This window comes from Girardinichthys multiradiatus, chromosome 7 (assembly GCF_021462225.1).
Source record: "Girardinichthys multiradiatus isolate DD_20200921_A chromosome 7, DD_fGirMul_XY1, whole genome shotgun sequence".
Lineage (NCBI taxonomy): Eukaryota > Metazoa > Chordata > Actinopteri > Cyprinodontiformes > Goodeidae > Girardinichthys > Girardinichthys multiradiatus.
The window spans coordinates 25,923,736-25,940,959 of NC_061800.1; the positions used below are offsets into that span (position 1 = coordinate 25,923,736).

The 17,224-nt window shown below is 38.2% G+C and overlaps 1 protein-coding gene across 1 annotated transcript in view; it reads left to right on the plus strand.

Moving 5' to 3' along the window:
- ubr3 (ubiquitin protein ligase E3 component n-recognin 3) overlaps positions 1 to 16,939 on the plus strand; it is a 59,007-nt gene extending 42,068 nt beyond the window's left edge. Inside the window, exons 30-39 of the mRNA XM_047370293.1 lie at positions 566 to 651; positions 4,254 to 4,359; positions 7,703 to 7,803; positions 8,626 to 8,750; positions 11,455 to 11,562; positions 11,776 to 11,901; positions 12,051 to 12,230; positions 13,689 to 13,898; positions 14,765 to 14,904; positions 15,048 to 16,939. Coding sequence (XP_047226249.1) covers positions 566 to 651; positions 4,254 to 4,359; positions 7,703 to 7,803; positions 8,626 to 8,750; positions 11,455 to 11,562; positions 11,776 to 11,901; positions 12,051 to 12,230; positions 13,689 to 13,898; positions 14,765 to 14,904; positions 15,048 to 15,165 — 1,300 coding nt within the window. The 3' untranslated portion in view covers positions 15,166 to 16,939. The remainder of the gene's footprint in view (positions 1 to 565; positions 652 to 4,253; positions 4,360 to 7,702; positions 7,804 to 8,625; positions 8,751 to 11,454; positions 11,563 to 11,775; positions 11,902 to 12,050; positions 12,231 to 13,688; positions 13,899 to 14,764; positions 14,905 to 15,047) is intronic.
- The last annotated feature ends 285 nt before the right edge of the window (positions 16,940 to 17,224 follow it).

Below are 17,224 nucleotides of genomic sequence, written 5' to 3' on the forward strand. Positions count from 1 at the left end.
GATGGAGCTTCACTGTGGTTGCATTATCTATGTGAAATTGCTTTTTCTCCCAGGAAACCCATGGATTTGCCCCTCCTCCAGGGCCTATAGGAAGATATGGCCAGAGGTTTGGTGAGACGGGCCCAGATCAGTCCCGTTTTTAGCAATGCCATGATGCTGTGACCATCTATGTTTCGTTCAATGTCTTTGGTTGTAATTTGTTTACCATTCCAAATACAGAATCAAAATGCGAGGATGACCGTTTGAATATTGTATGAATATTAACAGCTTTAGAAAAATTTGCATAAACTGCGTTTGGAAAAGCTTTTATGCTAATAGTTCAGCTTGTGAAAAAATCTGTTGCGGAAAGCTGTTGTGTGATGGAGTTGCATTTAAAAGAGGGTTTGACTGGGCAGTGCCTCGCATATTCATATTGGAGTTTTTTAAATCGCATACATCATAATGATAAGCTATTATTATTCTATTATTCTTATTCACAACTTTTTACACAAATAATGGGCCACTCCCTTTGTTACTAGTTGGTTGATATGATATGATATGAATGCTCATGCTCTGTGACCTTCAGGACAAACCTGGAGCTGGAACTTGTACATCGGGGAGGAAACCTGTGCTCCGGAGGAGCCAGCGCAGCTGCCAAGCGCTCATGTCTAAGTGAGTAGTTGCTGCTTTAATTCCTTATATTTATTTTATTGCTTACAATCACTGAATGCCACTGAATTATAACAGAGTAATTCAACTAGACATTCAGGTAACAAATAACAAGCTCTCTTTCCTCAGTCATGCTTCTACATTTCTGTTGTTTGTAACTAGAAAATATAGTTTTGAAGAGCCCTTGGGTTTAATTGGATAGCAAAGGGTGCTAAAACTAAGCCCTGAAACAAATCTTTCAGTTACAGTTTATTTTTTACAGTTAACCAGGTTATTTGACTTAGAAGCAATGAGATATGAGGTGTTATCTGAATCTAAGATGAAAACTTTAATATTTTTATTTCTGCGTAACTACAAAAGATAGTTAAGAGGATATTACAATTTTATTAGTGGATTGAATCTGAAATCTTAGTAAGAAAAGTGATTCTGTTGAGTTTAACTTTCTGTTTTCTATTTATTTAATTGTTCTGTCAGAGCTGTGGTTGCTTCAGTGAATTTGCCCGTCATCCCTGAGTGCCTGAAAAGAGATTTCACCCTGGAGGGTTGCTATTTTGGAGCTACATTAACCGTGTAGCTACACTGACAGCCAAATTTACTCATTTGCAGTACAGTGTTCATTCCTCTTTGGTAAATGGATTTAAAGGAAAAAGGCAGACATTCGCTAACTGAGAGCTCATGGGACTCTTAAGTCTGCTTCCCTATAGGCTCCTCATGGTTCAACTGATGAGGTTACAATTGACTACAGAAACAAGCTCTCTTTTCAATTCCCATGGCACAAGATAAATAAAATCTAGAGAGTCCAGCTTTCAAACAGAGGTGAACTCTGCTACTTTAAAGGCAGTTTAAAGGATAATGACGCTCACCTAGCCTGCGTCAGTCTGCAGTATGCAGTTCTGGCAGCGGCATCAGTGATATTTGTGCTTTATTTGTTTTTTACTTATTGCCATTTTTGGATTACATGACCTGAGACAACTGAAGCATCATCTTAGAAAATATGCGATCACGCACCACACCACAGCTGAACCCAGAGGGTAGATCTTCAGTGCCTTGCAGATGTATTCGTGTTCCTTTCAAACATTTTTGTTCTGTTACAGCTGCAAGTTTCAGTCCCTTTTATCGAGATTTTAAAATTATATATGCTTTTCAAAACCATGTTTTTACTGATGAGATGAAATACCCCTAAATAAATTCCTATGCAACTGATTTATCTTTTGAAGCTGCCTAGTAAATCTCAGATTAAATCCAACTGTTCTGTGAAGGCCTCAGAGATTTGTTAGAGAACATCAGAGAACAAACAGCATCATGAGGACCAAGGAACAGAGCAGACAGCTCAGGGAGGAAGTTGTGGCGAAGTTTAAAGCAGAGTTAGGTTATAAAACAATATGTCAAGGTTTGAACCTTTCACTGAGCGTTGTTGGATTGTTGTTTGAGTGTTGTTCTATCGAGCGTTGCACTCTTTCTAGTGCAAGTAGTAAGAGTACGACACAGGTCAGGGAAGGAGAGCATTAATCAGAGAAGCAACCGTGGCAACTCTGGAGGAGCTGGAGAGATTCACAGCTCAGGTGAGAGAATTCCTTGACGGGATAACTATTAGTTAGGATCCTCAAAAATCTGGCCTACATGGCAGAACAAAAATAGAAAAGCCATTGTTCAAAGAAACGCCCATTTTTAATTTGCCGCAAGCCATGTAGGGCAGAGTTCCCCATCAGGGGGCAGTCCTTGTACATGGGTCTATTGGTACCAGGCCGTGAAGAAATCACTAAATATCTGCATTCCTTTCAGCATCATTGATGGTCAGAATGTGCGAGCGATTGTATTTGTAAAACATGAACATGGCTTGAGGACATGTAGTAGCATGTGGTTTCTCCCGCCAGTAAGTTGCTGTTTTTGTGGTTTAGTGGTTCTAATCCCCCACCCTAAATCCCTCGCTCCAGTATATAGTGAGTAAAAGGTTGGACATTAGGAGGCGGAACAAGGTACTCTGGTCAGATGAGACCAAAAATAAACTGTGCCGTGCATGCAAAACATACTGTGGCAGAAAACTAACACTTCACACCGTCCTGAACACACCATCCCCAGGGTGTAACACGGTGGTGGCAGGATTATACTGTGAGAATGCTTTTCTTTAGCAGGGAATGAGAAGAGAAATGGTGCCAAATACTGCAAGAAATCCTGGAAGAAAATCTTTCAACCACATCAAAGCCTATCAGTGGGTTAAAATGGCTCAGTTAGCATCCAGATCGAAATCCATTTGAACATTTATGACAAGACATGATAATTCATGTTCTCAGCAGCTCTTTATTCAATCTGACTGAGGGTGAGCTGTTTTGCAGAAAAGAATGGACAAAAACAATCAATCTCTTCACCCAAAGGGGGCTGAAAATGAACACACCCAACACTCCAGATAAGAAATTTGAAAACTGAATTATTTCTTTCACTTCACTATTATGGGCTACTTTGTGTTCTTCTGTCACCTAAAATCCCAATGTAATACATTACACTGGATGTAAAGTGACAAAATGTGTGAAATTTTAGTTCATATGAATACCTATAGAAGGGACTGTAGTAACAGTTAGAGCAGCATGTTTAATGCTTTATTTATATGCTGCAACATATTTAAAGCAGCTGATGATAACAGTTAATTAAATTCGTTTTCACTGTTATTTAAATTAGTTGTCACTTACCAACAAACTTGTCTCTTAAAGGAAACAATTTGAGTTGTTTTTGGTAGTCAAGAAATAAGGTTGTTTTTGCCTCCTCTTGACAAACAGCTGGAAAAATCTGTGGCACGAAACTTGGAACAAGCAGACAGGGTTTTATTCTCTCTACTCTTTTTAAAGATCTTTCTTCCCCCCTATTGTTGCCTCTCTCTGGTTTGTCTCTGGTAGGAGGAAATGGATGGCAGAGAGAGGAAACAATCTGCCCTGAAGACAAATGGGATGCCGTTGGACTGACACTTGGATTTCTCTTTGCTGCGTCTGTTTTTACCTGCGGAGGGCAGTGTTGCTCTAAGAATTGATGACTGACAGCGAAATTACAGCACTGATTATTTGAAGCCTTTTTACTGTATTGCACCCTGAGAAATGACAATACAGCCCAATAAACTAGAATTATTTATTTTAGTTTCAAATCTCGTCCAGAAAACGGTCGCATTTGCAAATCAGCGAATCTCCATTAAGCAGATTTAAATGTATTTTGATTTCTCAACTTGCATAATAAATGGGTTATGCATATTATTAGGTTGGGCTGTTTTATTTCTGCCGGGACAAAGTAATTAATGGTTTAGAGGTGTGATATTGGTGAAGAAGGTAGTGTGTAAATGTGGGATTGTTGTGTGCGCCGGTGGTCTCTCTTCATGTTCCATTAGTTTCACAAAGAACAGGTGTAAAAGGGTCGCTCAGGGCTATCGGACCTGGCTATGAGTCCATCTGGCCTGACCTCATTTTATCTGAGCCAAACATTAGCCTACAGTTTTTCTTTGTTCTCTCATAAGTCCATCCCCATTGCTTGCTGCTGTGATAAAAGAAGCTGCAATTAACACCAGTTTTTTTTGCTATACGAGCTGTTTGGGAGATAACAGCAAGATGTGTCGTTACCTCTTTCAGATCAGCTGTTCCACGTGTTGGCCATGCACATGAGAATCTACAGCATCGATTCAGCTTACAACCCGTGGACGAAGCTGACTCAGATTGTACAACGCAAAGAGGCAGAGTGAGTGACGTGCTTCCTTAAATACTCTTCCTCAAAGGAAATCTATAAATCTGTTAATATGTTGCAACTTTCCATCCTCTGCTGTCTTTCTCACTGTTTCCTCTTACATAAAAACACACTGACTCTAAAAATTGAAAAGGCGATTGTGGCTGGTTACCATAGATACCGGTAATTGCTGCATCTGGCAAATTACCGGGCACTCCATGCAGAGCCAAATGACCCTGTCAGATTGAGTGTGCAGAGAGCAACTGTAAGACACCAGCTCCCAGCTGTCTCCTGCCCCTTTAAAAGGAATTAGTATTTATTTAGCAAAATACAACAAAAGGGACAAATACACAGGTCGGATTTTTCTATTTATTTTGAGTGAAACAAATATGTGTTAAGAAGTTTAAAAACATAAATTAGGATTTCAGAATTTAAATCAGAAAGACATGCAACTGCAGTTTTTTGCAGAATATTAGCAATAAACCAGCATTTTCCATAAGCTTCCATAAGCTTTTTTTCCGCCATCATCACGTGTTTCCCACTATTCTGTGTTAGCTTAAGAGTCTCAGTCACCAAAGTCTATGCTAAGTACAAGCTTCAAGGGAGCTAAATGTTCATCCAGCTAACCAAACACAATTTTTTGCCTGCGACCCTAAAAATACAGCATTTGAAATATAACCACCCACCACATATTGCATCCAAGCAATTCCTCACATTGTACACGTTGACATTTTGTGTCAATGTATTGTTTGGCTATGGAAAACATGGCTATTTTCAACCAGTCTCTCCTCCCTGTTAATGTTCTGTTATATGCTTTTACACCTGTTACCTTTAAACCGATTGCAGCCTCACTGTATCCTCATTGGACCTATTTGCTGTTTAAAAATACTCAGAGCTTCACAAGGGAGCACTGTCATTCACACCCTGAGGCTGTCAACCTAATGTAGTCTAGTTATATAGGACAGAGAGATGTTTCCATGTCGATGCCAAACATCGCTCTCGCCTTTTTCTTTTTTCTATGAGAATCATAAAAAGAACACGCTCGAGTGTGCGGCTGCAGATAATGGTTGAGAGCTCTGTCCTTTAAGGTTTCCTTCCAGTGCACTGAAGAATTAAGTGGTAAGTGGTTTAGAAATTGAAGGTTTTATTCTTTAAGTGCAGTTCCTCTTGTTCTAAACCCCCAAAGCAGCCTTTCAAGGGTAGAGTGGAGATCAGGACATGAACCAGACAAAAGAGATGTAAATTGAAATGGCACAGAAGAAGAATTGGTTAGACCAGAATGCATTAAGGATTTTAATCAGGGGATACAAGAGAAAGGGTCTTTTGAAGCTACGCCTTTGTTGAACAAATAAAAAATGGAAAAACACAGAAAAAGCTTTTCTCTCAGATAGTTAAACACCACTTTTAGGTGTGCTTTATGCAACATTTCTTTATTTACTTTCATGTTGATCTTGCCTATTGCTATGTGGACATGCAGTAGTTGACATTTATAATGGTGTAACTTGTCTTCTATATTTATTCAGATGTGAAATGCAAAACCCCCACCCCTCCCCCAAAGATTATAATGCAGCACAATCGGCCAAATTGTTCGCATCTTTTTTACTCCAACTATTTGCTTTACATCCGCACCGGATTCACAAAGCAGATTGCACTAAATACGTGCAGGAGCAAACAAGGAACATACACTGCAGGCGCAGTCAAGTGAACAAAGAGATGGAGAGAAATGTTTTGCTTTTTCATATTAATTAACAGACATAGACTGGTCTTAATCTGACACTCAAACATTTAAGAGCATTCTGACTGGAGAAATCACGGTGCTGCGGATTGTAAAACAAAGTGCAATGAATCATCTGTTCAGCTGGTTATTTCAGAGATAAAAAGTGTTGATTGAAGTTAAGGAATTATCATATAGTATAATTATGACAAGGTTTCTGTTCAAACATACTGTACTAACTTGTATTATATCAGAACAATAAAGAAACACCTGTATATCATTTCATTTTGTTATGTTAATAAATAAAATAAGCAAATAGTTGGTATTGCAAGGCTCTGTCTGTGCTTTCCCTCACTACCTCCTACTCGGTTGCCCCCACACCCCCTCTCTTCGCCTCTATCGGTAAGACAAGTAAAAGAGACAGAGATTCCTCCATGCTCCTCACTCACGTTGCTCAATACAGATGGATCTTTATTACAGAGTAAATTTATTTGAGTTAATTCATTGAACTCTGCATTTTGAGCATCTGTTAGAACAATCCAAAATCACAAGGTTTCAGGAACATGATTTTAAACTTTTAAGACTAATTAGCTGATTAGAAAAATGATTTGAAACGTAATCAGGGTTATTTCACTGGAGGACATTGTGAAATATACCTTCTGTCATCCATGCCCTGTCTTTTGTAAAGCCAGCAGGACATGTCAAAACTACCACCAGCTTTTAGCAAATGATTGTTTTGTGCACCTCGTTTTTTACAAACCGCCATACTAATTGCACTAAATGTTATTGACACAAATCTTAATCTTATTTTATGGTTTTTCCGTAAATGCTGCATAATACCTTGCTTAAATCAAGACAAACTGAGTGAGCGCAGAGAGATGCTGGTTACTTGGTAGGATTATTCTAGGAGTTATTAAGCATGTGGATCTAGTTTCACAATAAGAGGGACATTCAAAGAGCTGTAGTTTTCCACTCACAGTTAAAGGCAATACTTCACCTTCTTCTCGTGGCTCGATCATTTACCTTATTAGTTTGCTTCATTTTTCCTGATGTTCCACAATAAACCTAAACAAAAATTGCAATGCAGTGGCATTTTAAAGCATGCAAACTAATAATACTTTTGTGCAGTCCAGCATAAACAAAAATGTAAAGAAATAGTATATGTGCTGATCTAATCTAGGATTTTAGTTGTACAATTCATTCACCATTTTCTGTTAATGTCAGAAAACTCCCCAACAGCTAACTGCTGGCTGAATGAACAAATTATACTTTCTTAAGATTTCCCAGAAGTGTCCCTTTGGGACATATCTAGCTACTACAGTTATTGTAACAAACGGTATTTTAGCTTGGTCGCCTCTATCCTGGTTCATAAACAGAGCTGTAGTAGTGTCGCCTGTAATCATAAAGCTAGTATTAAAAGTTAGGATTGTATTAACATATTAGGCTGCATATGTGTACTTTGCATATTTTTAATTGGTGTCCTAATTTCTATTAATGAGAGAACTACACTGTTTGCATGTACAGTTGTAGTTTTGTTTGTATTTGTTTCTAAATATTTTACATTACCACAGCCATTTGACATTGTACTGAGTACATGCAGTTCTGTTTGAGTAATGAAAAACTCCTTTGTATTTTGTTTTGTAGTGGCTTTGATGAGGAGAGACCTGAGGTCCCCATGCTATTTCGAGATGTCCCATCCCTCCTCATCATCTTTGTGCTAACTATGCCACAGCCTCTGCGTAAAGGTAAGAATCATGAAACTGCAGGAGCACAAACCTTTTTAAGGTTGCAGCACAAGGGCACCCCCATTATCATCTGAGACCAGTGCTTGAAACTGGGATTTAACATTTCTTATCAGTACTCTTGTTGCTGTTTTGGCAGCGAGGATCATGAAGAACTGACCCTAAAGATGGGAGGTCTGCACCTCCCGTGTGTGTCTTTCATCTCTTACTTGTTCTTTACTCCATTCATTCCTTGTGAAAATAAGGTGAACTGTCCAAGGAATTGACTGGAAGATTGTTTTGTTGGAGAGTAACAGAACATACATAAATACAAGCCTAGAAAGTTTCACATGCTTTGTATCTAACTCTTAAACAAAGATGGAACAGTTTTTTCTTATATTCCACTCTGATGGATGGACAGATCATCATACATAATGCATATTAATCCAGACTATGAACTGTGAATCGTTCTTCGCAGTAGAAATATGATGTCCGACATGGACATTGATGGCTTTAATAAATCATACTTCTGACTTTGCGGAGTGACACGTGGCCCTGCATACAGAGCAAAAACTGGTTAGTCTTTTTGGCAAATAGCATCCGTTGGTTTTTTTTCTTTCTTTTTTGCATTTCACACCTGTAAATACCTGTCTGACTCAGTTTTCTGGCTCAGTTTTCTTCTAATTGTTGTGTGTTGTCCACTGCAGCTTTCTGTGTCAAACAATAGGAACCTGATGCGATATCTTTGGAAATAAGTGCAATTCTTTAACTGGCATTTTTAAACCCAGAAATCCTTATACATTTTACTAGCTCAAGCTCTTAGTATCTGTTTCTGTCCTCCTGTAGAGCGCTTTATCTGTGTGATCAAGATGCTGTTCAACCTGCAGTTCACTCAGGCTTTGGCTGCACTGTCCACAAAACTCAGCTCTGAAGAAAGGCAAGCCTGGGCGACTTCAGGAATACTCAAGAAGGTAAATGTTAAACCATTTAATCCATGCTCTGAGAGCCCACACGCTCATTATAAGTTGTCTTGTTTTCTAGTAACTGTGTAATGGTTTTCCATCTGATTGCCTGGTAGAAACCATAAAAGTCAACTAGTAATTATGTCCGGGGTGTAGCGGTACTTGTATTCATCTTGAAATGTTATGGGACAGACGTCACTCGTTGGTAGATGCAGACATATGAAGAGTCCGTCAGGTACAGACAGTGACTTCTCTCGTTCAGAACAGAACATAAATAACACATGTTTTATTGTGGCTCCTTATAGGCTCCTGTCTAAAGCAGCCCACACCAAACCAATGCAGCAATGAATAGAAATAATGACACGCAGTCGGCTCAATGTGCTCGTTTTTCTCAGCAGGGCGCAAAGTTTAGATTTCTAGTTGTAATAGTGGAGGGCGAACTGTGGGACTCCTCGTCTGCTGATGTGATGGTAGGCAAGACCAAGTACCCACGTCAAGACACTGTGAGCTAGCCCTATGGTCATAAAATACAACACTTATGGCAAGTTGTATGTGTATTTATTCTAAATTTTTGATATCAGGCGACATTCCACCATGCACCAATATACAGTTAAATAAACACCACCGAGTTAAACCAGCATCACCTGGTATTTAGAGTGTCATACCAGCTGCGTTACAGTTTAACATTTAGTTCTATTTAGTACTATTTATTGTGTATTCATGCATGAGGAGAAGTTATATGGTTCTATACCGTCTTTTGGTTTGCATTAGGCTGAGGCTGAAAGAAACACTTGGTTCTGTCATTCTTGAACATTTGGAAAATGTTTTCCATGATTAAAGTCAGTTTACCAGTAGACAAGTCCTGCCTTAGAGTCCCGTCACCAACAAGGTTATTTTCTGTTTCAAAGAACTGAAAAGAAACACTCGCATTTGGAAATGTTATCTGTTTCTATTCGGTGCTGCACCATCAAACTGAGACCCAAACACTGAGGTATACATCAACGCCTGATTATTTTATACTTTTACACCCATGATATATAAAGTAAATGAATTGTGAAGTGGCCTGTTATGGTGTTTGTTGTGAACCAGCACTATATATATAAGCTGAGTTGAATTAATATTTATACAAAATAGTGTTGATTGTCATAATGTGCACTGATTAAGCCAATTAGTTGACAGATTACTAATTTAAGGGATTTCTGTTTTTAAACAAAGTTATTTTTTGTCTTTAATTCTGACAAGCCCCTGTCGATATGACTTTGACATAGCCTAAAATGTCCATGTTGAGTTGAATGCAGCAGCCATGAAAGTGAACAGAAAACAGATTAGAGGCCCGAGAAAGGAAAGCTGTAGACTTCAAAAGCCTCCCCTATAAATCAGCCACAAAGGACAGCGGACGAGATAAGACTGCTGTTTTATATTCTGCCACCTTCAGCTTGATAAATGTGTTCGGCTTTTCTTCTGTATAAAACACCAGCCAGATCAGCAGAACACACATTTAGTAATGTCTCTTCCTGCTAATCAGACATTACGCTGCATTAGTCAGTATATTCTGTAGGAGCAGCGCGTCTTATACGGGGGAAAATTGTGGATATACAAGTGAATCATTCTGATTAGATTATATGATCAGAGTATTCACTGATAGACCTCTAAAATGACTATACATCCCATGTGTGAAATCATTCAAATAGGTTACAAATTAGAGAAAAGGGGAGTGAAATAGTGCTGCACATAGAGACTTAATTAAGGCGCAATGCAACACGTACTAGTTGTGAGAAGTGAAATCTTAGGCTTCTGCGACCTTCTGGGTTTACTTGTACATTTGCTCCGGGCAGCAGTTCAATGAATAAACAGATTTTTAAAATTTCTTTAACCTGTGTTTGTTTTCATGTTAAAGTATGTTAGTACAGGGAGTTTTTATTCTGACCTAGCTTGTATGGATATGGGGCATGCACTGCCTTTGCAAAGTATTCACACCTTTTTTATGTAACACTTTTTGTTACATATACACAGAGTGGTGCATAACTGTGAAATTAAAGGAACATGTTACGTCGTTTCCATATTCTTTTTTTACATTTAAAATTTTCAAATGTGTAGCATTCATTCAGCCCCCTTTAATCTGATACCCCTAAATAAAACCCCATGAAAACAGTTGCCTCCAGGGGTCACTTAGTTGTAAATTATTTGCTGAATACTTATACACAGTATTTTTGTTTTTCACTGCTTGATTTTAATGTCATTGTTTTTGGTTTTTTTTGCTCTTGCCATTTGTGATCTAAGAAATTTTCTGGTTGGATTTTCCACCTGGGAAACTGGTTCACCCGTATCGTACACAGAAGAATATTTATAAAACATATTTAGAGGAATAGGAGCAGGGTTCTTTGATGCTACTCTGGAGGCTTGTCATGTTAAATTATTCATACACTACCTTTGCTCATTTTTCTTTATTTCATCATCACGTTCAGCTCAATAAACACGTTGCATTGCTTCTTAAAGTTGCACCTTTGTGTTTTCTAATCACAGCGAGCAGATGGTCTGTAAAGACCTAAAATGAAGCTCAAAGGAATTATTCAGTTGGGTTTTTTTTTTTCAGTTAAAGTTGAAGCATTTGTCTGTCGTTAGTATAGGTTAGAGTTGACCTAAATGTTTAATCTTTTCTATGTTTGTTTGTTGTCAGCATTGTGACGGGAAAATCTTAAATTTTCTGTCACAGAGTGCCCGAAATTCTGAGAAGTCCTTCGAAGCTCTGCTCAGTCACGTCATCAGTGAACTTTCCAAGGACAAGAGTATTTACAAGGTGAACCGTGAAGAAACTACTATGGTGAGGCTCCTTTAAAGCTTTACTGCCATGAAGATCACATACTTTCCTCTCTGTGCTCCTTTTCATTTCCTCTTTTACTATAAATCGGCCATTACCCTCACAGACAGTGATCTAATATCTCTAGTAATCTCCAGGAGTTGTTGTATATAACGGTGTTATCAGCAAGCTGTTGGCTGGTTATAGATCAGGTCTTTCTGATGTTTTCCTCTCCAGCCGAGCTCCAGTGTGTGGTCGCCACAGTCTATTGAGTTCAGCCTACAGCAGTTCTGCCTGCCCTTCCTTCGCCTCTCCTGCCTTCTGCAGCACCACCTTTATGGAGACAACCTAACTGGCTGCCTGGTACATTACTGCTTTAAATATCATCACAATTTCTGTTTTTCTTCTCACTGAGATAAATAAATGTGGGATCTGTGAGGAAGCTTTTGTCTTTTGGCCTTTTGGTTTGTTTGTTTTGAAATGCTCACTGGTTTTTTTCCTGTTTATCTCAGGAGGAGGAGGAGTTCTCCACCTTGGCTGTGTGTTTAGGGCTGCTGCCGTCAGCACCTCAGCCTCCCAGCACCGTACACAGTGCCTCATGTCTGGAGTGGCCCTGCAACGCCTTTGACCTGGTGATACAGTGGTGTGAGGAGGTCACAGGGCTATCCCACATGCTTCCCGAGCAATCACTAGTATGTGAAATTTAGTCAACATACCAACTTTGACAAAGATTTAAAGCATGCAGGGTTATTCTGAGCCTGATGGTGTGTTTTGGACAAGCAAAAGTTGCAAGTTTTTAGTGGTCATATCCAAGCACTAAAGCCTTTTTGCAGGTGTTGTGTTTTTTATTATATCAATTTAGTTGCCTTTTTCAAGGCCTGAACTTTCATAAAACTCATATTTTGCACACAAATGTGAAACAATGAAGATTTTTGTAGTTTCTTTCTTTTTGCAGTCCCAAAAAGGCATAAAAAAATTGTTCAGCAGCACCACCTTCAATAATAGCCAATATGAACTGAATAATTTAGAGATATGAAACCTTTTGGGTGTTTGACCTAAACCCATAGTTCTGAACCTCACTTTTAAAGGAGCAAAAACCTCCACACCTCAGCAAGAACAAAATGAGTCAAATTTAACACAAATTCAATACACTGTTGGAATTTCCTCATTTCTGTTGTTTTCTCTTGTTCTAATTAAAAAGAAAAGAACTATTAATTCTCATATTGTTCTTCTGATTATCTTTTCAACATAAAGAAGCAATGAAATAGGAACGGCACAATAAAAAGACTCAGCCTTTTACTAATTAAAACATGGAAATAAAACTAAATGTGTACCCTTTTAAAAACCATAAGCCCAATTGGTTCAAAAGCCACTTTTTAATTAAAATGGTTATGAATAACAATAATAAAAATTATTATTATTATGCTATAAAACTCAGCGTATCTTTCTTTTTTAATTTTACTTTAGACATCGTCACATATTAATGCGACATTTTTAGGTTTATAAAGTTTTCTACGCATATTTAACCCACGGCGTACAAAAAGTATTTTAGGCCCATTGTTCAACCTTTCTAGAAGGTCGTTTATTTTGAATAAAAGATGACATTTTGAACCTGCAAAGCAAAAATCTGTAAAAGTCACAGATTTGTCTTACAGAGTTGAAACAGTTGTTGGTACGTTCCTTGAATGTACCAACGTTTTGATGACGTTTTGATGCACTGTAACCCTCACTGTAATTCGAGGTTGATCACGTTGGTTTTTGAAAAGTGTGTAAATTATATTTTTACAATTTTTGTCAAGGTGCCGTAAATCGTCCTGTTTTCTGAGCCTGTCTTATAAAAACAGAACTGTTTCATTAGAGCTGATTTTGTTTGCATGCAGTAATAGCTGATATTTAGAGGTTATACACTATATCATTTTTATTTGAAAAACAAACACGAGGGTGGGGAGAATTTGTGTCAACACGAAGCTGTTTCTTCTAGGCTTTGTAAGGTAACAAGAAGCTCCTGGTTTTCTTCTCTATCTCAGTAAATACAGGAGCAGTGTGTTTGCCTGACTGTCTTATCTGGAAGAACATCAGACTTTCACCCTGTGAGTTGCTGTTTCACACCCTGGCTGTAACACCTCTGCTGTCGTTCCTCTCTTCTGCAGAGCTTGCTGGTCCAAGACCCTCAGTGGGCAGCACCTCGCCTTCTTCGGCTACCTGACAACTACAACATCATCTTCCAGTACTATCACAGAAAGGCCTGCACTGCCTGCAAAAAGGTGCCGAAAGACCCTGCACTCTGTCTGGTTTGTGGCGCTTTCGTCTGTCTCAAAGGCGTGTGCTGCAAACATCAGGGTACCTGTGAATGTGTTTTGGTAAGTTTACCACATCTCTAATTTCATTGGGACCCGTATTTCCCCACTGTGGGACAATAAAGGATTTTCCTATTCTAAAATATTATCTTTGAAGTCCCAGGGAAATGAGATTGTTAGCATGTTAGATCTATAGATGGATCTGATAAAAGTAAAAGGTAAAAACATGATGAGAATAAATAGATCTTGGACTTACTGATGGTGGTTTTAAAATTATTAATGAATTTTAAAAATGTTCTTTGAGCAATAAACAAACACTTGAGACTTTGCTCGGTGCTTTAGATTCTTGTTTTTAGGTTTTTTAAGTTTGCAGAGTTTGGGGCTTTTACTGGTTTATCCACTTTCTTCCTGATGGTGTTGCTGTACCATTGATTGTGTTATATTTGCAGCTTCATAATAATGAGCTGATGGTTTTCCCTTAAACAAGAAAATTTCGGCACAGAATAAACTTATCCTGCCTTTGACATTTCTGGTTCTTCAAAATAAAAGCTTTTCCTGTTACATTCATTGAAATGTTCAACTTGAAATGCCGTTACGTTTTTCTACTTTCCCTTCGTTTTAAATGCAAACTTATATTTGTGATTCATTTTAAAACATTTGATCAAAATAATTCAGAGCAAGTCTGCTGTACATTTTGTAATGTAAGATGTGCTCTGAATTTAATGACTTTAAAACAATACCGAATCTGAACATGAACTATAACGTACATTAATGCCGTGCAATAAGCAGGACAGATGGCATTCATCTTATATAGATTGAGTCATTAGTGACTCGTGACGTTGAAAAAATAAGTCAACCTGCATTTTAACCAGTGAATGTTATTGGTTTTATATATTTTGCCTTTGTTTTTGTTGCCATTATTTTTGTAGCACTCCCAACATTGTGGCGCAGCTACAGGCATCTTTCTACTGATAAATGCCTCAGTCATCATCATCATCCGCGGACATCGCTTCTGTCTGTGGGGCTCTGTTTACCTTGACGCCCATGGGGAAGAAGACCGAGATTTACGGTATGTCGAATATTTAAACACTTGTGTCATTTTTTTTCTATCTCTGTTTTGCTCTAAAGTGTTATGAAAGACCCTGTGCATGAATGGTAAAAAATAAACTTGCCTTGGCTAACATTGTTCTCATCTGTTGTCTCTTTCTGCAGCCGTGGCAAGCCTCTGTTCCTGTGTGAAGAGAGGTATCAAGTGTTGGAGCAACAGTGGGTTTCTCACACCTTCGATCACATCAATAAACGCTGGGGGCCGCACTATAATGGACTCTAAGATCTTCCAAAGTCCACTTAAAAAATACACTCACAAACCCAATATGGAGATTTGTATTATTATTATTCTCATCATTGTTATTACTATGATTTCCTGGCTTGTGTCTGCCTTGATGAAAATATTTGGAATATCCTTAATATGATAAAAAGCAACAAACATTCAGTAAGGTTATCACTGCCACAGCTTTTGGTTTATGTGAAGTCTGGTGTACAGTCATGCCTAAAAGATTAACACGTGTGTGCGTTCAAGTGATTTATTGTGTGGCTTTCAACAGGAAAAAAAACGATCTAAATTGGATGAGATCAACATAAAGAGAATGAGTTTACCCAGATATTCAGTTGGTCTGAAGCAGGCTTTAAGGGTCTCTTCTGTTTGGGTTTAAAAGATACAGATCAGGCAGATGTGTATTTAGAAAACATAATATCAGAATTGCTCAACGTCCCTAACAGAGTTGATATGTTTTCACACAATGTTTGATGAAGAAAGCACATATCCCTTTTATTTATCACTGTGGGTTTGGATCTCCTATCGGGCGAAACAATGTTTCAGCAGGCTGCACTCCTCGTCTGCTGATGTGATGGTAGGCAAGACCAAGTCCACCCGTCAAGACACAAGAGTTTTCTTCTGCGAACAAGAAAAGACTTTCTGGGTCTAGTTGCAATCCATCCTCAGGAATTATTTTTTTCCTTTTTTGTTGTCTTTGCTGTTTAAAATATGTTTTAGATATTTAAATAAATGCTGCTGCTCATTGTTCAAGTAATGTTAACTTTTGTGAAGATTATCTTTTTCTTTTTTTTTGTAAGGTTGTGCTTCAAGTTTACAGTTGAAGGCTCGGATCGTGGATTCAAACTCACTTTATAGTTTAGGGAGGTATGCGGTCGCCATATTGCACCCCACGGCCTTTTTTAGTGGTTTTTTTTTTTATTTTTTATTTTGGTTGTATGTAAAGGAAAAAAAAAGCTGAAATGAGTCACTTGGTTTTAGCTTCATAAACATCGTGCACAGGCATTGAGTCCTGCTGAGCGCCACGGCTGAACAAAAATATCACGTCAAGTTTGTCGGAGTTCTCTGAAGACCTGGAAACTCAGCGAAACGAAAGCTGCTTTTGAGAACTCCTAATTGATCTTCCTGTGCCGTTTGAAAGGATTTCTCCCTCTAAGCGTTTTCATCAACCTCATATCTCCAGTGCAGAGCAATTCATTATGACTATCTCTTTCTCGTGCAGCATCTAGTTGTGATTTGTAGTTGCATTTTGACATTGCAGGATTATCGGAGTTGGTATCCATTATAACAGTGTGCATGGCATCTTTTAAGCAACCATTATTTGTCTGATCTACTTATTTTTCTGATTGTCACCTTGCTTTCTGGAAGGGTGGAGATTCGGCTGAGTCGTGCCTGGAAAGCTTCAGTTTACGGCTGCCTAGAATTGAAATGCTGGGCCATGTTGTCCAGCGACGTGGAATCATTCAAAAAGCACACGAGAACTTCCTTCTGAATTTTTGCATGCTGATTTTCTTTTTCCCCAGGTTCTTCCTTTTCTTTCTTGATTTATTTTTGAAGCACCCACTTTGTAAATGACCGCAACCAAATAGCCAACGAGTAATGGGTCTAAAATTGTAACTGAAAGATTCTGTGTTTTCCTGTGTGAATGAAAAGGAATACAGTACATTACTGTAGGTGCTGACTCAAACTTTCTGAGTTTGACCAGGAAGTATGAACCAGGACATTTAATGCAACATGTAACATATGTGAATAAAATATAAGCACAAATTTACTGGTTTCCTTTGTTGTTTTCTGATTTTTGTCATTTGTGTCATCCAAATACTGCAGAAAACCTCTCGACAAACCCAACTTTTTAGTCTAGATATTTTTATACTAGTTTAATGAAAGTAATATTCAAGAAACTCCACATCAGTACTTATGAGACACTCTATTAAGCATAAATTGACGTGTGTCCATGATAATTGTAAACAAATAGTTTAACTTAATCTGTAAAGTAAAATAAGCTTTTCTACGCTCTTTTAATTCCTGACCGACTGAATAATGTTTCTCTTATGAA